The 26736-nt window shown below is 47.9% G+C and overlaps 1 protein-coding gene across 1 annotated transcript in view; it reads right to left on the reverse strand.

Moving 5' to 3' along the window:
• Positions 1-25221, reverse strand: part of LOC109778093 (uncharacterized) — an 89828-nt gene extending 64607 nt beyond the window's left edge. The window contains exons 1-2 of the mRNA XM_040400193.2: positions 24608-25221; positions 23345-23406 (exon numbers count right to left, since the gene is read on the reverse strand). Coding sequence (XP_040256127.1) covers positions 23345-23406; positions 24608-25221 — 676 coding nt within the window. The remainder of the gene's footprint in view (positions 1-23344; positions 23407-24607) is intronic.
• Positions 25222-26736: the final 1515 nt, after the last annotated feature.

Genomic DNA, 26736 nt, shown 5'->3' on the forward strand with positions numbered 1-26736 from the left:
TGATCGATATGTCAATTGCCATATTACAAATAATAACGCCACGACCCAGGCTATTTGACATGCCGGTGGTCGAAGGCTGAGGCAGAAGGCACTTTACAGGCTCAAAATAGAGAGTGCGGTCTACACAAAATTATTTGGACCTCCTGTCGCACGTCTGCGCCGCCTTGCCTCGGTGAAAGGATTCCTTAATAGGAATAACCTTTGGGTAAGTGTATGAAGCCAAACTCCGAAAGAGTCCGTGAGATGACCAATGTTTGAGCCACCTGTGATAAAATATTAAGAAATAGTTAGAAAGGAAAAGGAGGAAATGGGAGTGCTTGTAGGCTTGCCCGTATTGTGCCTCCGCCGATGACCAGGGTATTTTAAGTACATAATTATGCATGTGCGGTATAAAATTTGCGTGATTGTGAGGCGAACGACGGAGGCCGAACTGCTAATCTAGCTCTGAGATTGATCAGTTCCATTTAATAGAGACCGCCGGCTTAATGGTCGATGAGTTGTGCGGCTTGACGAGGCCGCTCTGTACTTCGGCTGTAATAGCCATAGTATGATCCTCTGTACGGAGGTAGTGTTCCGTATTTCCATTTATTGTTATGACGCCGCATGGACTGGGCATTTTAAGTTTTGCGTAGGTGTAGAGTGGGGCCCCATTAAAACGAGCAAAAGTGGTATGCCCCAGAAGTGCATGGTAGCCACTGTGGAACAGGGCAATATCAAAGGTCAAGCCCTCGCTTCGGAAGTTGTTCGGCGAACCAAAAATGACTTCCAGTGTGATGGAGCCTGTGCAGTGAGCTTCTACGTCGGGTACTGCTCCCATGAGGATAGTTGTGGTGGGTTTGATTCTAGAAGGATCAATGCCCATTTTGTGGACAGTGTCTTTGTAGAGTAGATTAAGGCTACTGCCGCCGTCCATAGGGACTTTCGTGAGATGGAACCCATCGATAATTGGATCAATGATCAGAGCTGCCAAACCTTCGGGACGGATACAACTAAACTTTGGGGGAACCACCTCTATGGCGTATGCGTCCTGTAGTGCGCGCGTGCGCTCCCCTGTAGGGGTGTGCGTCACATATACCATGTTTACGGTTTTCACTTCGGGGGGAAATTGCTTCTGAACCCCGGTATTCGGCTGGCGAGTCTCTTTGTCATTGCAGTCACTGGGCGGCCCCTTCCCCTTGTGTTCGGCATTAAGCTTGCCGGCTTGTTTGAAGACCCAGCATCTTCTCTTAGTGTGAGTAGCTGGTTTATCGGCGGTGCCATGAATCTGGCAGGGCCGATCCAATATCTTGTCGAGATTGGATGGTACATCTCTATTTGCCTTGGATGGCTTTTTCCGTTGACCGGGTTTGGAGCTGCTGAATCTGGCGTTGACTGTGGTGTCTTGCGTTATTTCATTATTATTACGACGCTTGTGTTTATTGCGTCGTGGCTTGCCGTTGCCATCTCGGACTTCGGAAGTGCCCTGATCACTGGCGCTGTTGTTCCTACGAGCGAGCCAGCTGTCTTCTCCCGTGCAAAAGCGGGTCATTAGAGCGGTAAGGGCTGCCAAGGGTTTTGGTTTTTCTTGACCGAGGTGGCAGAGCCACTCATCCCAGACGCTGTGTTTGAAGGCCGCGAGGGCTTCGGTGTCCGGACAATCGACAATTTGGTTCTTTTTAATTAAGAACCTAGTCCAGAGCTTTCTGGCTGACTCTCCGGGCTGCTGGATGATGTGACTTAAGTCATCGGCATCTGGTGGCCGGACATATGTACCTTGGAAGTTATCGCGAAAGGCGTCTTCCAGGTCTTCCCAGCTGCCAACAGAGCTCTTTGGAAAGCTGTTTAGCCAGTGCCGCACTGGTCCCTTTAGTTTTAGTGGGAGGTATTGAATGGCGTGGAGATCATCACCACGGGCCATGTGGATATGGAGAAGAAAGTCCTCAATCCATACCGCGGGATCTGTTGTTCCGTCGTATGATTCGATGTTCATGGGTTTAAACCCTTCTGGGAATTCGTGCTCCATTACTTCGTCGGTGAAGCAAAGTGGGTGTGAGGTGCCTCTGTATTGGGCGGCGTCGCGACGTAGCTCGGATGGAGTCCGTCTGCGTTTCTCGGCCCGGGCGTTATTATGATTGTTGCGTCCGGCTAGGTAGCCATTGTCGCGTGTCGGGGTACGTCCCCGTGATCCATAGATCGATCTGTTCTGACCTGCTCTACAGTCCAAGTCCTGCCGCAGGTCATATGTATGTTCCCGAGCTGTTTTATCTGTGCCTTTACGGTGAGGTGGGGCGGGCTGGTGTTCGGCTTGGGTTGCTGCTTTGTCCCGACCACGTGGTGGTCGGTCAGCCGCATTGTGCAATGATGGTACGGGCTCTAGCGCCTCGTCGTCGAACTGAGGTAGCAATTTGCGCTTTGCGTAACTTTTGGCTGGGCACTTAAGGCCGTATTCCTCGGCTACCAGAACATCGGTCCATCTATTGTTGAGCAGATCTTGATCAGCTTGAAGATGCTGCTGCTTCTTTTTCAGACTCCTTGTAGTGGCTATTAGCCGGCGCTTAAAGCGCTCCTGCTCGAGAGGTTCCTCAAGCACGATAAAATCCTCGTTGCCAAGGCTCACCTCACCTCGAAGAGCGGAAGATAATTACCGTCCTCCGAGTCTTCGTGCATGGCATGTTCATCAGGGCTAACTTGCCCGTCTTCCCGTTCGTCCTGTTCGGAAGTTGCCTCAACGGGGTCTTCATTGTCTTCGGCATCGTCCGGAGTATTGTTTTTTCCTGTGCCGGTATTGCTGTCTTTTCCACGGAGTGACTTGGAGCGGCGCCGCTGACGTCGACGCTTTGGTTGTATCTTAGGAGGTTTAGCCTCGACTGGGTCTTCCTTGTCGTCGCCGTTATTCTCTTTTGGTGTGTCCACCATGTATACGTCATACGAGGAAGTGGCCGTCCAACGTCCGGTAAACGGCGGGTTTTGGGCCTCCTCTTCTCCGGCATCGTCGTCCATACCGTCAATGTCTTCGGAGCCATAATCGAGCATGTCAGTTAGGTCCTCGACATTGGCTATGAAGTGGGCGGTGGGTGGGAAGCGAAATTCTCCGTCATCAGCCTCCAGTTCGAACCAGATATAATTCGGCTGTGAGTCCCCCACTAAGGAGAGTGTTTTTAATGAGTTTAGCATGTCGCCTAAAGGCGAGTGCCGGAAGATGTCCGCGGAGCTGAATTCGACGATCGATGTCCGATCAAGCTCGACGTGCGCGGACGCACATGGTTCGAAACCCGTAGCCGGAAACGAGTCCGAGGTTCCGGTGACATAGATCCCACTAGAGGTTGGGTCTGTGTGCGGCTCCGACGCTGCTGAGTCTACGGCTTCCGTGGCGGGGTTGAGCCTCCCGTCCTCGGATGGCGCGATCTGCTCCGGATCTAGGGCCAGAGCAGTTACAGGCGCTATCTCGTGGGTATGGTCCGATGACAGATTTAAGTCATGTTCATCGCGGTGACAGGGAGCGGCTGCCGTGGTCTCGAATCCGTCGAAGATCAAGTCTCTGCGGATATCTGCGACGTAGTTCAAGCTTCCAAATCTGACCTGATGGCCAGGGGCGTAGCTGTCGATCTGCTCTAGATGGCCAAGGGAGTTGGCCCGCGGTGCGGAGCCGCCGAATACGAAGATCTGTCCGGGGAGGAAGACTTCTCCCTGGACAACATTGTTGTAGATGATTGACGGGGCCATCGAACCTCTTGATGACGACACAACGGAACTCCCAATGAAAGCACCAATGTCGGTGTCAAAACCGGCGGATCTCGGGTAGGGGGTCCCGAACTGTGCGTCTAAGGTCGATTGTAACAGGAGACAGGGGACACAATGTTTACCCAGGCTCGGGCCCTCTCTATGGAGGTAATACCCTACTTCCTTCTTGATTGATCTTGATGAATATGAGTATTACAAGAGTTTATCTACCACGAGACCGTAATGGCTAAAACAATAGAAGGCTAGCCTATATGACTATGATTACCATTCTTGCCTCTATAGGCTAACCCATCCGGTTTATATAGACACTGGAGGGGACTAGGGTAGTACAAACTTGGTTATAGAGAAAGGAATCTTCATATCAGGACGCCAAGCTTGCCTTCCACGCCAAGGAGAGTCCCTTCTGGACACGGGAGATAGTCTTCGGTCTTGTATGTTCACAGCCCATCAGTCCGGCCCACGTACCATAGTCCGGACCTCCGAGGACCCCCTAATCCAGGACTCCCTTAGCAGGCACCTCGAAAACATGCGACGCCAATGGAAAACCCAAGTGCAATAAAAACAAGTGCATGTATAAGAACGACAAAAGCGACACAGAGGACGCTGTGGTTAACGCGTGGTTCACCAGACCTAAACTAGACACAAAAAGAAGCCCTTTAAAGGGAATAGAGATGGACCTAGCCAGCTTGATAGAGTCCTGGACCGCCCATGCGGATTCCATGGCACCCAAGAGAAACCAGCAACCCACACTAAAAGGAATTGCTGCGTCTTCAAACAAGCGAGCAAGGTCGTGGTGGAGGGTCCAGGTAAAACCCAAAACCAAAGTGAAGACGGGGGTGAACCTCGACGGCCCAATAATGGAGGCTAAAAGAAGTTTCATAATGAGGTAAACCGAGGTTAACATGATCTATGTTACCCATATCCCTAAAAAGGAGAGGAAGTTCAATCCCGGGTCGGCTTGTCCGATCACCTTTGATAAGCATGACCATCTGAGCAGCATAAGGCATGGTGGATCAGCGGCACTCGTCCTGGACCCAATTGTTGATGGTTACCATTTGACATGCGTCCTTATGGACGGAGGCGGAAGCCTCAACCTCATTTATGAGGACACGGTTAGGAAGATGGGAATTGACTCATCTCGGATCAAACCAAGCACTACCACTATTAAAGGTGTCATCCCAGGTGTTGATGCTCGTTGCACCGGCACAGTAACCCTGTAAGTAGTCTTCGGCTCATCCAGTAACATCAGAAGCGAAGACTTAATCTTCAACATCGTCCTCTTTCGGAGCGGGTATCATGCGATTTTTGGGCGCATAGCCTTCGCACGCTTCAACGATGTCCTGCATTATGCTTATCCAAAGCTTAAAATGCCAGGACCCAACGGTGTTATAACAGACAATGGTAACACTGAGTGCTCGCTCCGGATTGAAGAGCAAACCGCGGCTTTTGCAGCCAAAGTGCAAGTATCCGAGGAGGCGGCCCGCAGCGATAAACGCACTACTAGCTCTTCAATGTGCACTCGGGCCGCACAAATCGACTCCGACCACATACCCCCACACCCTAAATAGGGATACGAGCTCCTTACTTGCCCTCTCAGGATGGGGCACTATGTCCCCAGGGTGCACAATTTCGCACTCAAAATTCCCTGGGCCGCCAAGGAGCCAAAACGTCACTAGCACATCGGAACAGTTCAACCGAGAACTGACGTGGCTTCAAGCACTTACACCACCAGGCTTATGTCAAAGAGCCAGCAACCACGACCTCGCTAGTGTGGCTTAAACCACGCAAACAGACTCCTGCAGGACCCCTTCAAGGGGATCGACCAATAAATGCCTGGGGCGCATAAAGGACCGAGATTTCACCAGTCTTCCTTACAACACCGCTATCACTGACTACAAGCTGGTCAACAACCTAGAAGTGCAGACGTGCGGCAGGATGCGGCCTGGGTTCCTAAAAGCCCGATGTTAATACCCACCCTGTATTTCTTCTTCCTTCCTTTCCCCTTTACATTGTACTCTTTTAGTCCCTCCTGTTGAAGTAGGGCATGTAAAGGCTTAAAATTATGAAATAAAGAAACCGCTCCCTTCAAGCTCCTACTCGTATTTCCTTATAAGCAAGGCCCTTCGCTGTGCATAAGTTCTTTAAAAAGAGATAATTATATTACAAGTCCGAAGTATTCGGCGTCTCAGATTTCGGTTTTATATGCATTAGTTTCGAACCTAGATTTTGGTCAATAGTTGGGTTGCCCGGCTCCTATGTGTACCCCTTACGTTCCTGATGAATTAAGCTAAGGGTGTAACGAGAGAACCACTATGATAGCGCCGCTAGGTTAATTGCTAGAGCACCTCAGTGGAGAAAGAAGAAAATTGAATACCTAGGAAGGCGCAAACTGGTTGGCCATCTGTAGAACGCGTTAAGCAATGTGACGATAGAGATCACCTGCGTTAAACAAAGGGCTCTACTTTTGACCCGAAGTGTTTCATGGCTTAGACCTCGGACTACCTGGGGCTAGTCATCTGTGTCGAAACAGGGACTCCGGGGACCCAAGAAAGGTTTGAACTCTGGGGTGTGCTAACAGAACTTCGCTACGCTTGGCCTCGCTGGTCACTGCCTCACGGGGATGCTCCGACTTGCTCGAGTAAGAAGGAAGAAGGATTAGGGACACGACAATTTACCCAAGTTCGGGCCACCTTGCTGTGTAGGACTCCACTCCCACTTTGTGGTGGATAGCCTCTCGAGGGAGGATGAATACACGAGTACAAGGAAGACGAACTGCCTCGGGAGGGCTTAGGATTCTACCTAGCTCGGGTGTCCCGATCCTTCTGTATGGTGGCGTTCTACCTATACTTATACCGGCCTTGGTCCTCTTCCCCCAAAACTCTAGGCGGGAAGGGTTTCCACAACGGCAAAATTGAAAGGGGGACATCAGTACAACTTATCCTAGAAACGACAGTCTCTGCCTGCTAACTTTTCTGGGCATGACGCATCGGTGGGCTCGGCGATGATCTCTGTCCTGGCGAGCCCGCGGTCCTGGTCTTCTAGCACCGGAGTGGCAACCTTCAGTGATTGCTTTGGGAACCGGCGAGCTTCCTTTCTCCTTTAGCATGGAGGAGGAAAGCTCCGCCATCTGCACCTGCTGGCACAACTCTGGCGCCGCTCGTCGTGGCTCGCCTCACCCACATGCACTTGAGGTGGGGCTTGGTGCCCTCGGAGGATCCGCTTGCGAGGGGGCCTCGAGAGGCAGCTTGGGGATGCCGCCTAGCACAAGGCCTCGGGAGCTCTTGGGTAGCTCGTCGTTGGGCGCCTCGTAAGGAGGGGACCCTCGCGAGGGTCTTATTCTTGAGGCCTTGAAGATGGGTTGTAACGGATTCACGCCGAGTGCCATGCCTTGGTCCACAGGCAGACGGGCCTGGGTACCCCTAGTCCCATGGGCCCAATAGTAGCCCCCAGGCATGCGATGTGCGCGACCCCGCTAGTTGAGGAAGGGGGCGAAATGGCACGGGCCCTAACCGCCTGCGGGCTAGGCACGATGTGTGGCGCACGACGGGGTGCGGGACGCCCCCACAACGCCTTGGCAACCGACCGGGCTGACATAAAGCCTGGCGGGGGCCGTGCGTGGCCATCATTGCTCCGAAGGCGAAGGGGCACATGTTGGCCTCATTTTAGTGTTATATAAGGGCAAGGGCCGGACCTCTTGGTCCACCACCGTCCCATCGCCCCTTCATCTCCATCTGTAAGTGTTATAGCTATGGCGCCCTTGAGGATGTTCTCTGCCACCGAGAAAGGAAAGGTGGCACTGGAGGGGGCGGAGCCGCCGCTGCCAATGAGGGGGCGCGACCACCCTCGCAAGTCCGCCGCCGCGCCCGAGGCAGCTCCCAGGGGACACGAGCGTCCTCCATTGTCGACTGATGCCGGCTCGGGTAGCCGCGGGAAAAACATGGCCCACGGGCACAACCGTGGGGACGGGGCAGCCGCGACCGAGGGGAAGGAGCAGCGTAGGCACCCAGCCGCCCTGATCATGGAGTCATTCCGCTGACTTGGCCCGCGAGTTCATCGTGGGGATGGACGGCTAGCCCCAGACCTGGCTCCAACTCCCGGACTCTTTCACGGAGGATATGATCGACCATGTGCCCCTGGGCCTGTGGCTGCAGCTGGACGGCTGTTGCAACAACGCCTCCTGGGTGGTGACCGAGTTTACCTCCCCCAGGTTGTAAGTGCATCTAGTGCCCCTTAGAGATTTTGGTGTATTGAAGACTTATAGGTTAAGGGACTAATGTGTTTGTGAGTGTACACAGGTCTATAAGTCTATGAGGAGTTTGATATTTACGACGAGAGTCGACCCCTAAAACTGAATGTCTTCAGCTGAAGACTTTGGTTTTCTTGAAGACTTTGAAAGTGAAGAAATTGGTGTGACCATGAAGACTTGATATTCATGCGAGGAATATGAAGCGTGAAGACTTTTGTTTTCGCAGTTTCTCTTTCTCTTTCTTGAGTCTTAGGAAACACCGTACTGTTAAAGGGGGTCGAGGTAAAACTAAGGAAAAGTTTCCAACTGATGCTCATCTCAAAATCCTACACCTATCGTATCCTTTCGAGTGAAGCCATTGGAAATCTCATATAGTTCATTCAAATTCTTCAGTGACAGAGACGAAGATCTTCTGGTCTCTGAGGAATTTGTTCTCACTGAGGAGTTAAGAATTCGCCAGTGCGGATTGCCTACAAGTGAGGAACATGATAGCCCTGAGGAATTTGATAGTCAAATTCCGACCGTTGCTATGCTATGCGCCAGTTGTCCTAGCATATCTACCCACCTAACGGTCATATCATTGAAGTGAATTTATGTCCTATCGTGTCGGGCTGCTCCCTAGAATATAAAGAGCCGCCCCCTACAACCACTAGTTGGTTGGCTGCTCCGAGAGAAACTGACACTTGTCATTGAGAGCATCCCATCATCAGAGGACTTTGAGGAAAAATCATCAAGTGAGGAAAACCCAAACCCAAATACCTACAAACCCAAAGTGATTGGGCATCACTGAAGAGATTGTTCCTGTGTGGAACTGATGCTTGTTACCTTTGAGGACTGTGCATCCTCCAGACGGTTAGGCGTCATGGTCTAGAGCATCCAAGAGGAAATTGTGGATCGCCGAGTGACCGAGTCTGTGAAGGTTTGGAAGTCACCTGAAGACTTACCACGAGTGATTGGGCGAGGTCTGTGTGATCTTAGCTCAAGGAGAATACAGTGAGGACCGTGTGTCCGGGACTTTGTGTCCTCAGGTTTAAATACCTAGCTGCTCCAACCAGACGTACGACTGCCACAACAGTTGGAACTGGTCTACCAAATCATCGTCTTCACCAGGCTACTAGTTCTATTTCCTCAACCCTTAAATTTCCTCATTCTTGTGTTGAAGTACTTGATCATTACTGTTCGAAGATTTTGACTGAAGACTTTCTCAATTTCCTCAATGCTATTTCTTCAGTCAGTTTGTCTTCAGCCTGCTTATCCTATTTACACGCTACTTGTACTCTATGCTTGTTTTCATTTCATCATGATGACTGTGCTTCTGTTCTTTTATGCATGCATATGAGTACCTATTCCGCTTCTAAGTAGTTCGTCTCTTAGGAATTTCCTCACCTTGAAATTCCTCTGAAAGTGCGTTATATCGACTAGAGGGGGTGAATAGGCGATTTTTATGAATTCTTCACTGAGGAATTTCAGGGTGAGGAAATTCCTAAGCGAAGAACTACTTGCAGCGGAATAAGTACTCAGATGTAAACATAACAGAACACAAGCATGGTCATCATGATGAAATGAAGACAAGCACAGAGTACAGAAAGCGTAAACACAGGATAAAACATGATGAAGACAAACAGACTGAAGAAATTGAACTGAGGAAATTGAGAAAGTCTTCAGTCAAAGTCTTCAAACAGATATGAACAAGCACACAACAACTGCAATGAGGAAATGAAAGAGTTGAGGAAATAGAACCAGTGGGCTTGGTGAAGACAATGATTTGGTAGACCAGTTCCAACTGCTGTGACAGTCGTACGTCTGGTTGGAGCGGCTAGGTATTTAAAGCTGAGGACACACAGTCCTCACCGTATTCTCCTTGAGATAAGGTCACACAGACCTCGTCCAATCACTCATGGTAAGTATTCAGGTGACTTCCAAACCTTCACAAACTCGGTCACTTTGCGATCCACAATTTCCTCTTCGATGCTCTAGACCATGATGCCTAACCGTCTGGAAGATGCACCGTCTTCAAAGGTAACAAGCATCGGATCCACGCAGGATCAATCTCTTCAGTGATGCTCAATCACTTTGGGTTTGTAGGTGTTTGGGTTTGGGTTTTTCCGCACTTGATGATTTCGCTCAAAGTCCTCGGAGGATGGGATGCTCTCAAATTACAAGTGTCAGTTTCTCTCGGAGCAGCCAACCAGCTAGTGGTTGTAGGGGGCGGCTATTTATAGCCTAAGGAGGAGCCCAAGACGATAAGACATAAATGCCCTTCAATGATATGACCGTTAGGTGGGTAGATATTTTGGAATAGCTGGCGCGTAGCATAGCAACGGTCGGAATTTTGAGGCACAAATTCCTCAGGGCTATCATGTTCCTCACTTGTAGGCAATCCGCACTGGCGAGTTCCTAAATCCTCAGTCAGAAGAAATTCCTTAGAGACCAGAAGAACTTCGTCTCTGTCACTGAAGAATATGACTGAACTGTATGATATTTCCAATGGCTTCACTCGAATGGATTGGTAGGTGTAGGATTTTGAGTTGAGCATCACATGGAAATTTTTCCTTAGTATTTCCTCGACCCCGTTTAACAGTACGTTGTTTCCTATGACTCAAGAAAGAGAAAATAAAACTATAAGAACAAAAGTCTTCATGCTTCATGTTCCTCGTATTAATACCAAGTCTTCAAGGTCACACCAATTTCTTCACTTTCAAAGTCTTCAGAAAGTCTTCAGAAATCCAAAGTCTTCAGTCGAAGAACTTCATTTTTGGGGTTCGACTTTCTCTGTAAATATCAAACTACTCATAGACTTATAGACCTGTGTACACTCATAAACACATCAGTCCCTTAACCTATAAGTCTTCAATACACCAAAATCACTAAGGGGCACAAGATGCACTTACAATCTCCCCCTTCTTGGTGATTGATGACATTATAGGTTAAGTTTTCAACGGGGATAAACATATGAAGTGTAAAAACTGAAATTGAAGAATTTTATTGCAAGATATAGAAGAACTCCCCCTGAAGATGTGCATAGTGAGGAATTTGCTTTTGAAGCAATGCACACTTGAAGAGTAGAATCATGGAGATCTCCCCCTATATCTTGCAATTCATACACGCATTTGACATATAATATGAAGAATTTGAAATGCATGATGAAATATGGTGACTGATGTAATTCAGCATGCGTGCATTAACATTAACGAGGAATAAGCATGCAGAAAATCTCAGCAAAAGTATCAGGCCACCATAGAGTTTAAGTTTACAACTTGATCCAGCAAAGTCATCAGAAGAACGAGAGTTGTAACTTAGCAAAAGAAACGCCCATATAAGATAGACCCGCTTGAAGACTAACTCAAATTTCTCCCCCTTTGTCATCAAATGAACAAAAGGATCGAAAATGAGGACTAATGCCCCTGAAGAATATCAAGTTGATGGAGGAGCGCCAGCGTTGTTGGGGTCGTTTGTTGTTGTAGGGCCTGCCGCAGTGTCGTCCAAGTCTTCATACTCATCGGTGTCGCGTGATGAGGAACAAGAGCTGGCCACGAAGGAAGGAACCTTGACCTTCTTGTATTTCTTCGGTGGAGGTTCAGACCAGTCAAAGTCCTCCTTGAGACCCATTTGCTTCAGATCTTCTTCACCATATACATGTGACAGAATAGCCCAGGTGCGACCGAAGACTTCGTGGAGGTAGTAATGGTTTTTCTTCACTCCATTATGTGTAGCAGTCATGTTGTGAAGAATAGAACCAAACTGACGCTTAACCCATTTATGGTTTCGATCCACCTTCTGGTGAAGACTAAGAAGCAGCTCACGGTCAGTCATCACCCTTGGAGATGTGGCTTGAGGATTTGGCTTGGATGCATTGGCAGCAGAATCATTAGTGGCAGAGTCATCATTGGTGGAATAAGATGCAGCTTTGCGAAACTGACCATCCATCCTTCATCAATAATAGCTGGTGCCTTGCCCTTCTCATCAGCTGAGGAATATGTCCGCTTGAGGACTTCAATTAGGGGCAAGTAGCTGAGGTGATTCTGAAAATCAGCCTTGTAGTTGAGTGAAGACCTTGTTATGAGGAATCTCATAATCCAAGGAGCATAAGGCTTCAACTCAAACGGAGAGAGTGCAACATTTGCCAGAGTCCTCATGAAGAAATCGTGATAGTTGACAGGAATGCCATGCATGATGTTGAATAGCAGATTCTTCATGATGCCAACAATTTCCTCATCAGACGAGTCACGGCCTTTGATCGGACTCATTGCCTTCGTCAGAATGCGATAGATAGTTCTTGGCACATAGAGCAATTCCCTCACGAGGAATTTGGTCATTGGGGCTTGACCAGGCTTCAGAGGCTTCATAAGAACTTGCATATAATGGGCAGTGAGTTCAGGCTCTTGGTACAGGCAACGAGCTCCTTCAGGTGGAGGATTGATTGGCAGGGCATGAAGCAATTCAGATGACGGTGCCTTATATTGAGTGTTTTCGGTCATCCAGTCTAGAACCCAGGTATTCACATCGTCAGCATCTCCTGTGTGATGTGCAGCGTTGCGTAGAACTAAAGAATAAGTTCTTCATTCCAATCAACAATGTCAGAGCAAAAGTTGAGGAGGCCTGCGTCATGAAGCACACCGAGGATAGGAGAGAAGCATGGCAGGGTTTCCATGTACACAGGAGGAATGTGCTCGTGGTCGAAGACTTTATCCTTGTTGAAGAGTAGTGAAGAATAGAAGTTGGCCTGGTTGGCAGTCCAGAAGCGCTTCCTTCTAAGACGAGCAGAGTCATAAGGATTATAATCAGTGAAGATCACATGGTCACCGAAAAAGTCATCAGCCTTGAATTTTTGTTTCTTCGAGAATGGATCCTTTGGCTTGGGCTGAGGAGTATCAGTTAATTGTATTACTACCTCAGAAATCGCAATCTCGGGTTCCACATGCTAAGGAGTTTCAGCTTCTTCTTCAGTGGCAGCCTGGGTCTTCAATTCTTCATCTACATTTTCTTCAGCACTAGTGGCTGGAATCTCTTCATGTACAGAAGGAGTTGCACGAGGTTCTTCAGATCCCATTTGTACTTCAGTGTTGATAGGGGACTGAGGAATTTGTTGAAGTGGTGTGAACAGAGGAGAGTTGGGGTGCTGACTTTCCCAAAAGTCATCATTCAGCACTGGTGTTGTACACCCAATGTCCACATATTCATCTTCTTCTTGTTCTTCAACGCCAGCCTCTTCAGCAGTGAACTATGGCATGGGCGATGAGACTTGTGGGGTTGAAGGGATTGCATCCGCTTCAATTTCTTCATCCAACTGCTCTGACGAAGCAGCAGAAGGAATGTCATCATCAGATTCACTAGGAATCACATATTCTTCATCAAAAGGAACAAGGTCCTTTGATGGCATGGTTGTGATAGGAACGACATCAATTGGGTTGTCGAATGAGCTAGTCAATGGCTTCATCTTCTTCGGAGCTGAAGAATCTGATGAAGTTGATGCCTTCCTTTTCTTCACCGCTGCACGCTCTACAGCCTTGGTCTTCTTCACATCTGATGCAGATGGAAGGATTGGAGTTGGGGTAGGTGCAGGAGGAGAAGAGGAATTTGGTTGAATTTCTTCAGGAACAACTGATGCAGTTACCCTGACTCCTTCAGTTTCTTCACGCACAACCATTGAAGCTTCAGCTGTCCTAACATTTTCTTTAGGCGCAACACTAGTGGTTGCCCTGGCAATTTCTTCAGCGGCTGGAATGCAGTCATCAGCCCTATTACTCTTAGTTTCTTCAGCAGCCTGAATATCATCAGTGGTGCTGGCATTTTCTTCAGTCGGCTGAGCAGATGCTTCAGCCTGAGGATTTTCTTGTAACGTTGGGGCTGCAACATTGGAAGTGAACTTTTCTGTCAATTTCACAAATCTGACTTTGGCTCCAAGCCAGTCAGCACGGTATACGTCAAATTCATCATTGAGTTTCTTGATCTCTGATTGAATAGTGACAAGTTCTTCAGTTGTCATAGAGACAACGTTTTTCTTCAGGAAGCGCTCCTTCTTGTACTACTCTTTCTTGATCTGCCTGGCCTTTTCAAACTTCAATTTTTCTTCTTAGATAAAGGCAGTCAGCATATGACTTTGGCCAGGAGTCAGCTTGAAATCAGGCATAGGAGTGTTGGGGTCCTTGTGCCAGAGATCAATGTAGTCAAGGATCAACTTTGGATCCAAAAGTAGAAGCACATTTGTGCCTTTGGCTCTAGCGGCCTTGAGCTGCCTGTCTCTGATGATTTTGGCAAGTTCCTCATCATCAGCTTCGTCTTCATCAGACGGCACTTGGAAAGCGACCTGCTTCTTGTGAGGACTTGGGCGAGAGCCTCATCCAGCAGTGGCCTTTTTCTTTAGCAGAGAGGGGCCAGTTGAAGAATTTGGTGCAGCTGAGGAACTAGCAGAAGCTCCTAAGGCAATAGAGATGCCTGTTGTCCTTTGGCACGTGGCGAGGTGCACATGTGCTGAGGATTTTGACGGAGCAGCTGAGGACTTTGGCGGAGGAGCGGGAGCAGTTTGAGGAGTTGGCCGTGAGGGCTTTGAAGAATCTGGCCGTGAGGGCATTGCTGAGGAACTTGGCCTTGAGGGCATTGAGGGTGAAGCACTTGGCTTATGAGCAGGCTTCTTTGCCATGGCCTTCTTCAGCTTGCATGCAGAGGCCTCAACAGTGGCAGCAGCAGCAGCAGAGTCTTCATTAAATTTCCTCACTGCTTCTCTTGCCTGTTTGGCCAATTTGGTCTGGCGCTTGGCCCATTCGTCAGGATAGTCCTCACCGCGCTTGAGGCTGGTGGGATCTGCTACTTGGCCAGGTGCCAACGGAGGTCTTCGGCATGGAGGATTTAGAGCAAATTTCTTCATATACTTGGGAGTAACATACTTGTACTCCCTCCACTCTCTTACCCATCTCCTCTCTATTCTTTTGATAAGCACCTTGCACTGAGTTTTGTCCTCTTTGCCAAACTTGGCCTCATCATGAGTGCAATAGTCCTTGTATATGTCATCAGGGATCTCAAAGGCAGTATTGACCTCAGGCCTCTTTCCTCCTTTCCGTCGCTTCTTTCCATCATCCATTTTCTTCAGTTGAGGAATATGAGCAACTGAATTTTCTGAAGAGGAGTGCAACTTTTCTTCGAGGAACGCTGCAAATGAGTTAAGTTGATGAGAACCTAGTGATTCAGCAGCGGACATGAGTACCTGTGAACAGAGTATAGTTGCGAGGAATTTGGAGAGGTCATATGCGTTCTCAGAGGTTTTCCAAAAAAGAACAAGTTTGAGGAATTTGACCAGATGAGTCTTGAAGAATTTCACTAAGCATTCTTTGTCTTAGGTTCCGGAGTTGTAAAGATCAAAAATCCACACAATTGAGGAATCTTGAAGAAAAATATTGCTTAGAGAAACGGATCAGGAACAAATGACATGCGAGGTGTTTTAGTGTGTGAGGATTTGAAGAAAAAACACCTTTGAAGATTTTGTAGAAATCATTTGAATCAAAGAGGGCAGTAAAAGTAACTTTTAATTACCCTAGACAAAGAACATGATGAACTGGGAAGTGTAGATGTGAAGTTCGTCAGTTCAGATCTTCCATGCCCTAACTCGGCTGATGAAGACAGCTACGGCGGTGGCGGAGTGAAGAAATCCGCAGCCGGCGCGAGTACGACGGCGACGAGGTCGAGGCAGTGAAGCTCTTCCTCACCGGTGACGATGAAGTAGCGGCGACGCTAGGGTTTGAGAATCTTGAGCGGGAGAGAGATCGAGCGGAGTAAAAGTGAAGTGAGGAAGGGGAGGGGTATATATAGCCACGGTGAAAAACGGTTCGCCCGAAGAAATTGGACGAACGTGCCCCTGACCCTTCTCATTCGCTTGACATGTGTCACCCACGTACTGAGAGGTGAAGATCGTGTGAGATCGTGGGTGAATAGATAAGTATTTTCGTGGGATGCGGAACGGTTTGAGCGACAAAACCGAAAAGTTAGATAAGATAAGTTAAAAGTTCCGTTCGCAGATTCTTCAGCTGACAAGGACATAGTGAAGATTTTGAACGAGTTTCAAATAGAACGCACATGAAGAATTCGTGAATAGATTGGGTTGAGTTTAGCATAGAGGGGGAAGGGTCCGATCACATTCACTTAGCAGAAAAAGCAACTTGAAGAAATAGCAATAAGTGAATGTTGTAGAGGACATAAACTCATATATATATATATATATATATATATATATATATATATATAAATGTATATATATAGCCAATGAAGAAAAACAACGGAAACAATGAAGACAATGCAAAGTTGAAGAAAATTGAACAACTGAGGAAATTCAAAAATGAGGAAAAACTCAAATTGAAGATTTTCAACTTTTGGTGGTGGCGTGACCCACCGTATAAGAATGATGATTTCAGACACCGCGTACAATTGTCGTAGGGTTCTGAGAATCAAATTCTTCGTTAATTTCTTCACACTTAGTCTTCATTGTTTGAAGAAAAATGTTTCTTCATGTGTTGCACATCTAATTCATCAATTTTGCATAAGTGTTAGGATGAGTGTCCTTTTCAAAGAACATTCGAAGATTCTAAGATATTTAGCTCACACTGCAACTTGCTAAATCTCTTCTCATCCAAGGGCTTTGTGAAGATATCGGCTAGCTGTTCTTCAGTCTTCACATGCTCAATAGAAATGTCGCCCTTCAACACATGATCATGAAGAAAATGATGACGAATCTGAATGTGCTTTGTCTTCGAGTGCTGAACTGGGTTGTGATCAATCTTGATTGCACTCTCATTGTCACAGTAGAGAGGCACATTCTTCACGTTGACGCCGTATTCCTTGAGAGTTTGCTTCATCCACATCAATTGAGCACAGCAAGAACCGGCAGCAATGTACTCAGCTTCAGCAGTAGACATTGATACGCAGTTCTATTTCTTCGAGGACCAACAGACCAAAGATCGTCCGAGGAAATGGCATGTGCCAGATGTTGACTTGTGGTCCACACGATCACCAGCATATTCAAAGTCCGAATATCCAATGAGATCAAAAGTCGAGCCCTTGGGATACCATAATCCAAGTGTTGGTGTGTGAGCTAGATATCGAAGAATATGCTTCACAGCCTTATGGTGTGATTCCTTCGGTGTAGCTTGAAATCGGGCACACATGCAAACACTAAGCATAATGTCTGGCCTAGATGCACATAAATACAATAAAGAGCCAATCATGGAGCGGTATACCTTTTGATCGAAGTCAATACCATTTTCATCAGTTCATAGATGGCCATTTGTGGGCATTGGAATTTTGACCCCTTTGCAATCTTGCATGCCGAATTTCCTTAGTACATCCTTGAGGTATTTCTCCTGAGATATGAATATGCCATTTCGCTGTTGACGAATTTGAAGACCTAAGAAGAATTTCAATTCTCCCATCATAGACATTTGATATTCTTCACTCATCATATAGGAAAATTCATCGCTGTAATGTTGGTCAGTACAGCCAAAGATAATATCATCAACATATATTTGGCACACAAACAATTCACCATCATAGGATTTAGTGAAAAGAGTTGGGTCAAGTGAACCGGGTTTGAAGCCTTTCTTCATGAGGAATTCCTTCAAAGTATCATACCATGCCCGAGGGGCCTGTTTGAGGCCATAGAGGGCCTTATTGAGTCTGGAGACTTTATCAGGATGCTTTGGATCTTCAAAACCTGGGTGTTGAGCAACATATACTTCTTCCTCAAGCTTACCATTGAGGAATGCACTTTTCACATCCATTTGATATAGAGTGATATCATGATGGTTAGCATAAGCAAGTAATATGCGAATAGCCTCAAGTCTAGCAACAGGTGCAAAAGTTTCATCGAAATCAATTCCTTCAACCTGTGTGTAGCCTTGAGCTACAAGCTGTGCCTTATTCCTCACCACAAGGCCATTTTCATCTTGCTTGTTGCGGTAGATCCACATTGTGCCAATGATATTGTGCTTGCGAGGATCTGGACGTTTGACCAGTTCCCAGACGTTGTCGAGCTCGAACTGATGTAATTGTTCTTGCATAGCTTGAATCCACCCAGGCTCCAAAAATGCTTCATCTACCTTAGTGAGCTTTGTGATAGATACAAACGCAAAGTGCCCACAAAAGTTAGATAAATGTGAAGCTTTTGAGCATGTGAGAGGACTTGGTGCTTCAATGTCATCGATGATTTTCTCAATCTGCACTTCGTTTGCAATGCGAGGATGAGCTAGTTGTCGTCGAGGAATTTGATCAGCATTTTCTTCAGCACCATTTTCTTCAGGTGCATTAGCTCGACGTTCTTCACGTTCTGGAATGAATTCTTCAGCAGATTCTTCGGTCGGAATGACATCCTCAGTAGCCTTGAACTTGATAGTTTCCTCGGGTGCTGGTTCATCTATCACAGAAGATAGGTGCTCTCTTTGCGAGCCATTAGTTTCATCAAACCGCACAACTACCATTTCAACAACTTCGTGGTGAATGTTGTTGAAGACTTTGTAGGTGTGCAAGTCCTTTCCGTAACCAAGCATAAAACCTTCATGTGCTTTCGGTGCAAATTTTGAGTTGTGATGAGGATCTCTAATCCAAAATTTAGCACCGAAGACTTGGAAATAACTCACATTGGGTTTCTTGTCAGTGAGGAGTTCATAAGCAGTCTTCTTGAAGAATTTGTGAAGATATACTCTGTTGATGATGTGGCAAGCAGTATCAATTGCCCCAATCCAGAAATGACGAGGCGTCTTGTACTCATCAAGCATAGTGCGAGCCATCTCAACAAGAGTCCTGTTCTTGCGCTCCACGACGCCATTCTGCTGAGGAGTATAAGGGGCAGATAACTCATGAGTAATACCAAGTTCATCAAGATAGTCATCAAGACCAGAATTCTTGAACTCAGTTCCATTGTCACTCCTGATGTGCTTGATCTTCACACCAAAGTTGGTGGAAGCCCTCGAGGAAAATCGTTTGAAGACTTCCTGCACCTCATGTTTGTAAGTGACAATATGTACCCATGTGTAATGAGAGTAATCATCAACAATAACAAAGCCATATAGAGATGCATCATTTGTAACTGCAGAATAATGGTTAGGACCAAAGAGATCCATATGAAGCAATTCAAATGGTCGAGTGGTAGTCATGATTGTCTTCGCTGCATGTTCGGCCTTGGTCATCTTTCCAGCTTCACAGGCTCCGCATAAGTGATCCTTGAGGAATTTGACATTCTCGATGCCAATGACATGCTTCTTCTTCGAAAGCGTGTGCAAATTGCTCATGCCTGCATGACCAAGTCGTCGATGCCATAGCCAGCCTTCTGAAGCTTTTGCGACGCATACGGCTGGTTGTGGTCCTGTAGAGAAATCAACAATATACAGATCTCCTCTCCTAAAGCCTTCGATGACTTTGGAATGGTCAGCTTCCATGATCACAACACAACGATACTTGCCAAAGACACCAACCATATCAAGATCACAAAGCATTGAGACAGACATGAGGTTGTATCCTAAGGACTCAACAAGCATGACTTTGTCTATGTGTCGATCCTTTGAGATCGCAACCTTACCTAGACCCAATACCTGACTTTTGCCTTTGTCAGTGAAGATGGTATGCTTCAGATGCGATGGAGATAAGGGAGCATCGATCAATAGATTCTTGTCACCAGTCATGTGATTTGTACATCCACTGTCGAGGACCAACTCATTGGCTTTGGGTTGATCATCCTGCAGATGAATTACTGCAACTTACGAACTCATATACTTCATCCGTGAAGAATATGACATCAATTTCATCAGATCAAGTAATAGAACAGATAAAGCAATATGAGGACGTGAGAAATGAAAGTTCATTTCTTCATGATTAGCCTGCATCCTTTCAGGCAATTTCAGGTCTCCAGCAAATTCTTCAAACGTTTTAGCACGTCTGGAGACCTGACCCTACATAAGAGATTAGTTCCTTTTCTTCACCACCCACATCTGAAGGGGTGGCAAAGAGTTCATCACTCCGCGAGCTCCATACGAGAAAGGTGGCATAGAAGCCAGTCCATTTCATTTCACATAAGAGGAGTTAGGGTAAGCATATGAATGAGCAGAGAAATTCTTCGACGACTTATGAACATAATGGTTAGAAGAATAATGCTCATATTCATAGCCCTTAGCCCTTCCCTGCGAAACAGAGGTATTAGCACGATGATGATCATGAGGACTTTGATCCTTTTGAGGAATTTGATCCACATGAGGAATTTGGTCCGTATGAGGACTTGGATCCATATGAAGAATTTGGTCCATATGAAGAATTTGATCTGGGGTTCCTATTCTTCACTGGTGGTGTCATGAGGACATTCACCTGAAGACTTTCAAGGCATCTTTTGGGAACCCAGATTTTCTTCATAGGGGAACCGTTCCTGCAGTTAGTGCCAACATATCTAGCAAATACTTCACCATTTTGATTTTTGAACAGTTTATAGTTGGAGTCAAATGACTCATCAGAAGAATGAGGAGATTCACATATAAATCCAGATAGATTAGATGGATCTACTGGTGGTCCCTTTGCAGCAACCCATGAGGTTTTGGGGTACTGCTCAGGCTTCCAATGAGTACCATCAGCATTGAGTTTCCTCTCAAAGGCAATGCCCTCTTTCCTAGGGTTCCTGTTGAGGATCTGCTTTTTAAGCACATCACAAAGAGTCTGATGCCCTTTGAGGCTTTTGTACATGCCTGTCATGTACAATTCCTTCAGCCCTGCATCATCAGTGATACTAGCAATGCTCTCATATGAGGAATTAGTGATAGCAGAGACAGTTGAAGAATTTGTAGCATTAGAAGCATTTGAACATTCAGCTCAAGAATTAGCAGATTCACGTTCATTGCATTTCAAACATGGAGGAACAAATTCTTCCTAAGAAGCACTGATTTGTTGAGCAAGTAATGAATCGCGCTCCTTTTGAAGATCTTCATAACTCACTCTTAGCTTTTCAAGATCTTGCTTTCTCTGAAGAAATTCATAAGAAAGCTTATCATGATCAGATACGAGAGTGTTATGATAACCTTGAAGGTTGTCAAACCTAGACTGAAGTCTCTGAAGACTCTCAGCCAAAGCATTCGGCTAATCCATTTCTTCACCCAACATATCATCGCTCTTATTTAGCATGAATTGAACTTTTTCCAAAGCTCTTTGTTGTTTAGTGGCAACGGAAGCAAGTTTGACATAGCTGGGTCCAAATTCATCACCAGATTCATCATCACTGGATTCAGATAGATAGCATTCAGTTACCTTTGCATCTTTTGCCATAAGACATGGTGTAGAAGATGATGATTCTGGTTCGAATGTCATCTCTTTGAGAGATTCCTTGAAGTCCTCAAACCAAGGATCATGACGGGTTCGATGACCTTCATAGACCTCAAAGAGACGGTCCCAGATAAGCTTCGCATGATCGAGATGCATGATGTTCCTGAACTGATTTTGAGACAGACAAGAGCAGATGATGTCCTTCGCTGTGAGGTTGAGAAGGGTGAACTTGCGAATGTCATCAACTTCTGCCATCTTGCACAGATCGGTAAGACCAATCTCAGTGACGGTCCACAGCTCACTGTTCATCACCATGAGACGCTTCTTTATCATGGCCTTCCACTTGGGATACTTGTGACCGTCAAAGATGGGGCATGACACGGTCTTCATTCCTGTGGTCGACATAACTAAAACTCCAGGCGGTTAAACCAAAATCACACAGAACAAGGGAGTACCTTGCTCTGATACAATTGAAAGTGCGTTATATCAACTAGAGGGGGGGGGGTGAATAGGCAATTTTTATGAATTCTTCACTGAGGAATTTCAGGGTGAGGAAATTCCTAAGCGAAGAACAACTTGCAGTGGAATAAGTACTCAGACGTAAACATAACGGAACACAAGCATGGTCATCATGATGAAATGAAGACAAGCACAGAGTACAGAAAGCGTAAACACAGGATAAAACAGGATGAAGACAAACAGACTGAAGAAATTGAACTGAAGAAATTGAACTGAGGAAATTGAGAAAGTCTTCAGTCAAAGTCTTCAAACAGATATGAACAAGCACACAACAACTGTAATGAGGAAATGAAAGAGTTGAGGAAATAGAACCAGTGGGCTTGGTGAAGACAATGATTTGGTAGACCAGCTCCAACTGCTGTGACAGTTGTACGTCTGGTTGGAGCGGCTAGGTATTTAAACCTGAGGACACACAGTCCCGGACACACAGTCCTCGCCGTATTCTCCTTAAGCTAAGGTCACACAGACCTCGCCCAATCACTCGTGGTAAGTCTTCAGGTGACTTCCAAACCTTCACAAACTCGGTCACTCGGCGATCCACAATTTCCTCTTGGATGCTCTAGACCATGACGCCTAACCGTCTGGAAGATGCACAGTCTTCAAAGATAACAAGCGTCGGATCTACGCAGGATCAATCTCTTCAGTGATGCTCAGTCACTTTGGGTTTGTAGGTGTTTGGGTTTGGGTTTTTCCTCACTTGATGATTTCGCTCAAAGTCCTCGGAGGATGGGATGCTCTCAAATGACAAGTGTCAGTTTCTCTCAGAGCAGCCAACTAGCTAGTGGTTGTTGGGGGCGGCTATTTGGCCAGAGTACCTTGATCTAGCCCCCTGTAACAGGGAACTAACGAAGTACACTGGCCACCGCACCACTTTCTTCCTTGCCGCGTCCATGGGGTTTCCCCTACTGCCGTGCTCTTCTCCGTCCTGATCCTCATCTGGTTTTGCCGGGCTCTGTTCATTTTCTGCTTCCTCCACTTCCCGCTGTGCTACTAAGGCTGCACTAACCACTTGATTGGCTGCTGCTAAGTATAGCAGCAACGACTCTTGTGGTTTGGGGGCAACCAAGGTGGGCACAGAGGATAAGTAGGCCTTCAACTCTTGTAATGTTGTATCTGCTTCCGGGGTCCACTTCATGGGCCCTGCCTTCTTCAGAATTTTGAAGAACGGCAGGGCACGCTCGGTAGACTTGGAAATGAATCTACTAAGCACGGCAACACACCCTGTCAGACGCCTCACATCCTTGACTGTCCTGGGTGCCTGTATCTTCTTGATAGCCTTGATCTTGTCGGGGTTGGCTTCGATCCCCCGATGGGAAATGAAGAACCCAAGTAGCTTGCTGGAGGGAACGCCAAACACACACTTCTCCGGATTTAGCTTCAAATTGATCTTGTGCAGATTGTCAAATGTCTCTTCCAAATCTTGGATGAAGGTTGATCTGTCCTTGGTTTTGACCACAATGTCATCCATATAAGCTTCAATGTTTCTGTGCAACTGTGGTTCAAAACCAATCTGGACTGCTCTTGCAAAAGTGGACCCGGGACTCTTTAATTCGAAAGGCATGCGCACAAAGCAGTACGTACCACATGGGGTGCTGAAAAAGGTCTTCTCTTCGTCTTCCTTAGACATGAAGATGTGATGATACCTAGAGTATGCATCAAAAAAGGAGAGCAAATCACAACCTGAAGTGGAGTCCACAATCTGGTCGATGCGTGGCAAGGGAAATGGGTCCTTCGGGCAAGCCTTGTTGAGATATGTGAAATCTATGCAAAGCCTCCATTTCCCGTCAGCTTTGCGTACTACCACTGGGTTTGCCAACCATGTCGGATGCACCACTCATCTCACCAAACCAGCTGCCTCAAGCTTCTTGATCTCTTCGGCAATGAACTGCTGCCTCTCCAAGGCCTGCATCCGAACCTTCCGCTTGATGGGTCGGGCGCGTGGGCAGACAGCAAGGTGGTGCTCGATTACCTCCCTGGGAACACCGGGGATATCAGATGGTTGCTAGGAAAAGACATCGATATTCGCCAACAGGAAGGCAACAAGCGTGCTTTCCTATTTGTCATCAAGGGTGGCGTTGATGGTGAAGGCACCATCAACGCCAGCCAACCCTGTCGGGAGCTTCTTCACATGTGGTGCAACAACCTTGGATCTCTTGCTGTTGGAACTTTCCGGCGGATCATCAATAGGCGCAGCACACTCCGAAGAGGTACCCTTCCCGGATTCTTGCCAGTGTCCTTACCATCCTTCTTCTTTCCTCTGTTTTCCTTGGCGGGAACTGCCGCTGTCATGGCCTATACCGCGACTGCGTCCCGGTACATCTTATTCATGCAAATGATTGCTTCCTTCTCGTCTGATGGAATGGAAATGACTCCGACCAGCCCTGGCATCTTCAAGGTGTTGTAAGCATAGTGGGATGCCACCATGAATTTTGCCAGGGCTGGGCGTCCAAGGATTCCATTGTACGGCAGGGGGAGGTCGACCACATCAAACACAACCTTTTCAGTCCGATAGTTCGGTTCTCCCCCAAATGTCACTAGCAACGTGATCTTTCCCTTAGGATGACTCCTGCCGGGATTAACTCCGTGAAACATGCCTATGATCTTTAGCTCTTCCTCTGCTATCTGAAGTTTGATGATAACCTTTGGGGAAATCAGATTCAACTCGGACCCGCCGTCAACCAACTTCTTTGTGACTTTGAGGATGCGAATGGTTGGAGAGACCAACAATGGAAAACATCCTACCGCGGTGGTGCTGTCAAGATGGTCCCCTTCTTCAAAGATGATGGGCGTGCGTGACCATTTGAGCGGCTTCCGGGACTCTGCTGCCGGCTCGACGACACTGACCTCACGTGCCCACCTTTTAAGTTGGCGGTAAGAGGAGTGCAAAGATGCACCCCCGTCAATGCACAGGGCTTCAGTGGGCTTCTGGAACTCCTGCTCACTGGTTTCCTCTTCATCCCCTCCATTACTCTCATCATTGCAAACTTCCTTCTCTCGGCCCCTGGCAGGTTTTCCTTGCTTCCGAAAAGCCTCGCCGGGACGATTTGCTTCACAGCCCCGGCCCTTACCGCCAGCACCATTCTGACCGATTTCCTTGTCACGCTTCTCATACTCAGCTCTCTACCTCTTGGCAAGTGCTCAACCTGATGACACTCTTGGAGATCATGGCCTTTGGTCTGGCGAATCTTGCAGTACGGTCCATCGCCTTTCCCAGCTTTCTCGGCAGCCGCAGCCTCCCGGCAGTCAGCGCACACTGCAGCTTCCTTGCCGGGGGCTTCGGCCCTAGCCTTCTTGCCGGTATTGGGCGTGCCCGATCCTTCGATGATCATCATTGCCTTATCCTTGCACCTCTTGTTGTGCTTCTTGCTCTTCTTCTTCTGACTGGTCGATTCATCATCATCCTCTAAATCGATGTCAATGCAATCTTCCTCTCCAGGGAGTTTCCTTCCCTCCTCCATCCGAGCACACTTATCCCCCAAGGTGTAAAGCTCCTTCATAGTCTTGGGCAACCACATGTTTATCTTGGAACGAATCCTACGGTTGCGCACATTGGACTGGAAGGCAGCTATCACGACCGCCGAATGGATATTTGGGATATTCCTATGGACTCTGTTGAACCTCTGCAAATACTTGTGAAGGGTTTCTCCTTCTTTCTGTTGGAGAAGCTGCAAATCGCTAGGCCGTCCTGGTTCTTGATGGCCGCCTGTGAAGGCGCCAATGAACTCATGGCACAGGTCAGCCCATGACGAAATGGAGTTCTCTGGTAGGTGCGTGAGCCAAGACCTCACATTGGACTTGAGTGCCAAAGGGAAGTAGCTGGCAAACACCTTCCCATCTCTTCCCCCAGCAGCTTGAACAACAATGGCGTAAACGCTCAGGAACTCTGCCGGGTTCAACCTTCCATCATACTTCTTTGGTAACTCTGGCTTGAACGTACGAGCGGACGGCCAACGGACTGGCCGCAGCTCACGAGTAAAGGCAGGGCACCCAACCTCAAAAGGCAGGCACCCTCCATCCTCAAGCGCAGGCTCGTCGACGTTTGGATCATCGCACCCATTGGCCTGGCGGTGGTCGTCACAACGCTGCTCGATGGCAACGCGCGTGTCTCCCCTCCGCCTGTCCTCCGGGGCTCGCCGTTGGCCTGGATTTGCTCGAGGGTCAGAAGAGGCCATCGAGACATCGTCCTGGTCTATATTCTGTCGTGCTCGCGCTGGCTGCCATTGTGGGTACTACACCGTGGGGTGGCTCTTTCCGTGCGGCCAGCAGCGCGAGCCGTTGTCGTTGCTTGGGGAGACTGTGATGGACCGTCTCGCTGTGAGCCCCCAGCCTTGGTGAAACCAATCAGACTCTGAATGGTGGCTCTCCATTCATTCATCTGATCAGCCATCAGGGGAAAATCTCAATAGTAGTTGGGCCCATGCTATGGCCTCCGTGGCGGTGCTCGGCATCGGTGATGATGATGTCGACCGCACCATTGCCTGGCTCCTTACAGTGCCAGTGGCGACGGCGTCGTGTCCTTGCCGTTTCGATCCAGCCACTTGGAGGGCATGGTGCTGCAGCGAAGGTGCTTGGGGGCGAGTGGCTCCATTGGGCGCAACGGTTGGGTTAGCCCGTCCCTGCTGTCGCACCCGTGATGGGGGCGGCTGGATTGTGGCGATTCGCCCCAGTCTTGGTGCCACCACTATGGCTGTGCCCTTCAGCGAGGGGAAGAGGTACAGGTGGAACAACCCCTTCGCCCGTATCTCGTGGAGCATGGCCGCTGGGATGATGCTATTGCTGCTCTTCTCCGGTGCCTCCCGCTCCTGTTTCGGCCGCGGGGGGAGGTGGTGACGACACCGCATGCGCCGACCAAGTCCCCCGCAGCGCCCACATCCTCGTGCACCTCCGCGGCCCCTGCAGCGTCGCTGGTTGCGGGCGGCGGAGCCTTCGAGGTGGACGGGTGAGCTGAAGCACCGGGTTTCTTCTTGGGCGCC

The sequence above is a fragment of the Aegilops tauschii genome, chromosome 2, assembly GCF_002575655.3.
Source record: "Aegilops tauschii subsp. strangulata cultivar AL8/78 chromosome 2, Aet v6.0, whole genome shotgun sequence".
NCBI classification, from domain to species: Eukaryota; Viridiplantae; Streptophyta; class Magnoliopsida; order Poales; family Poaceae; genus Aegilops; species Aegilops tauschii.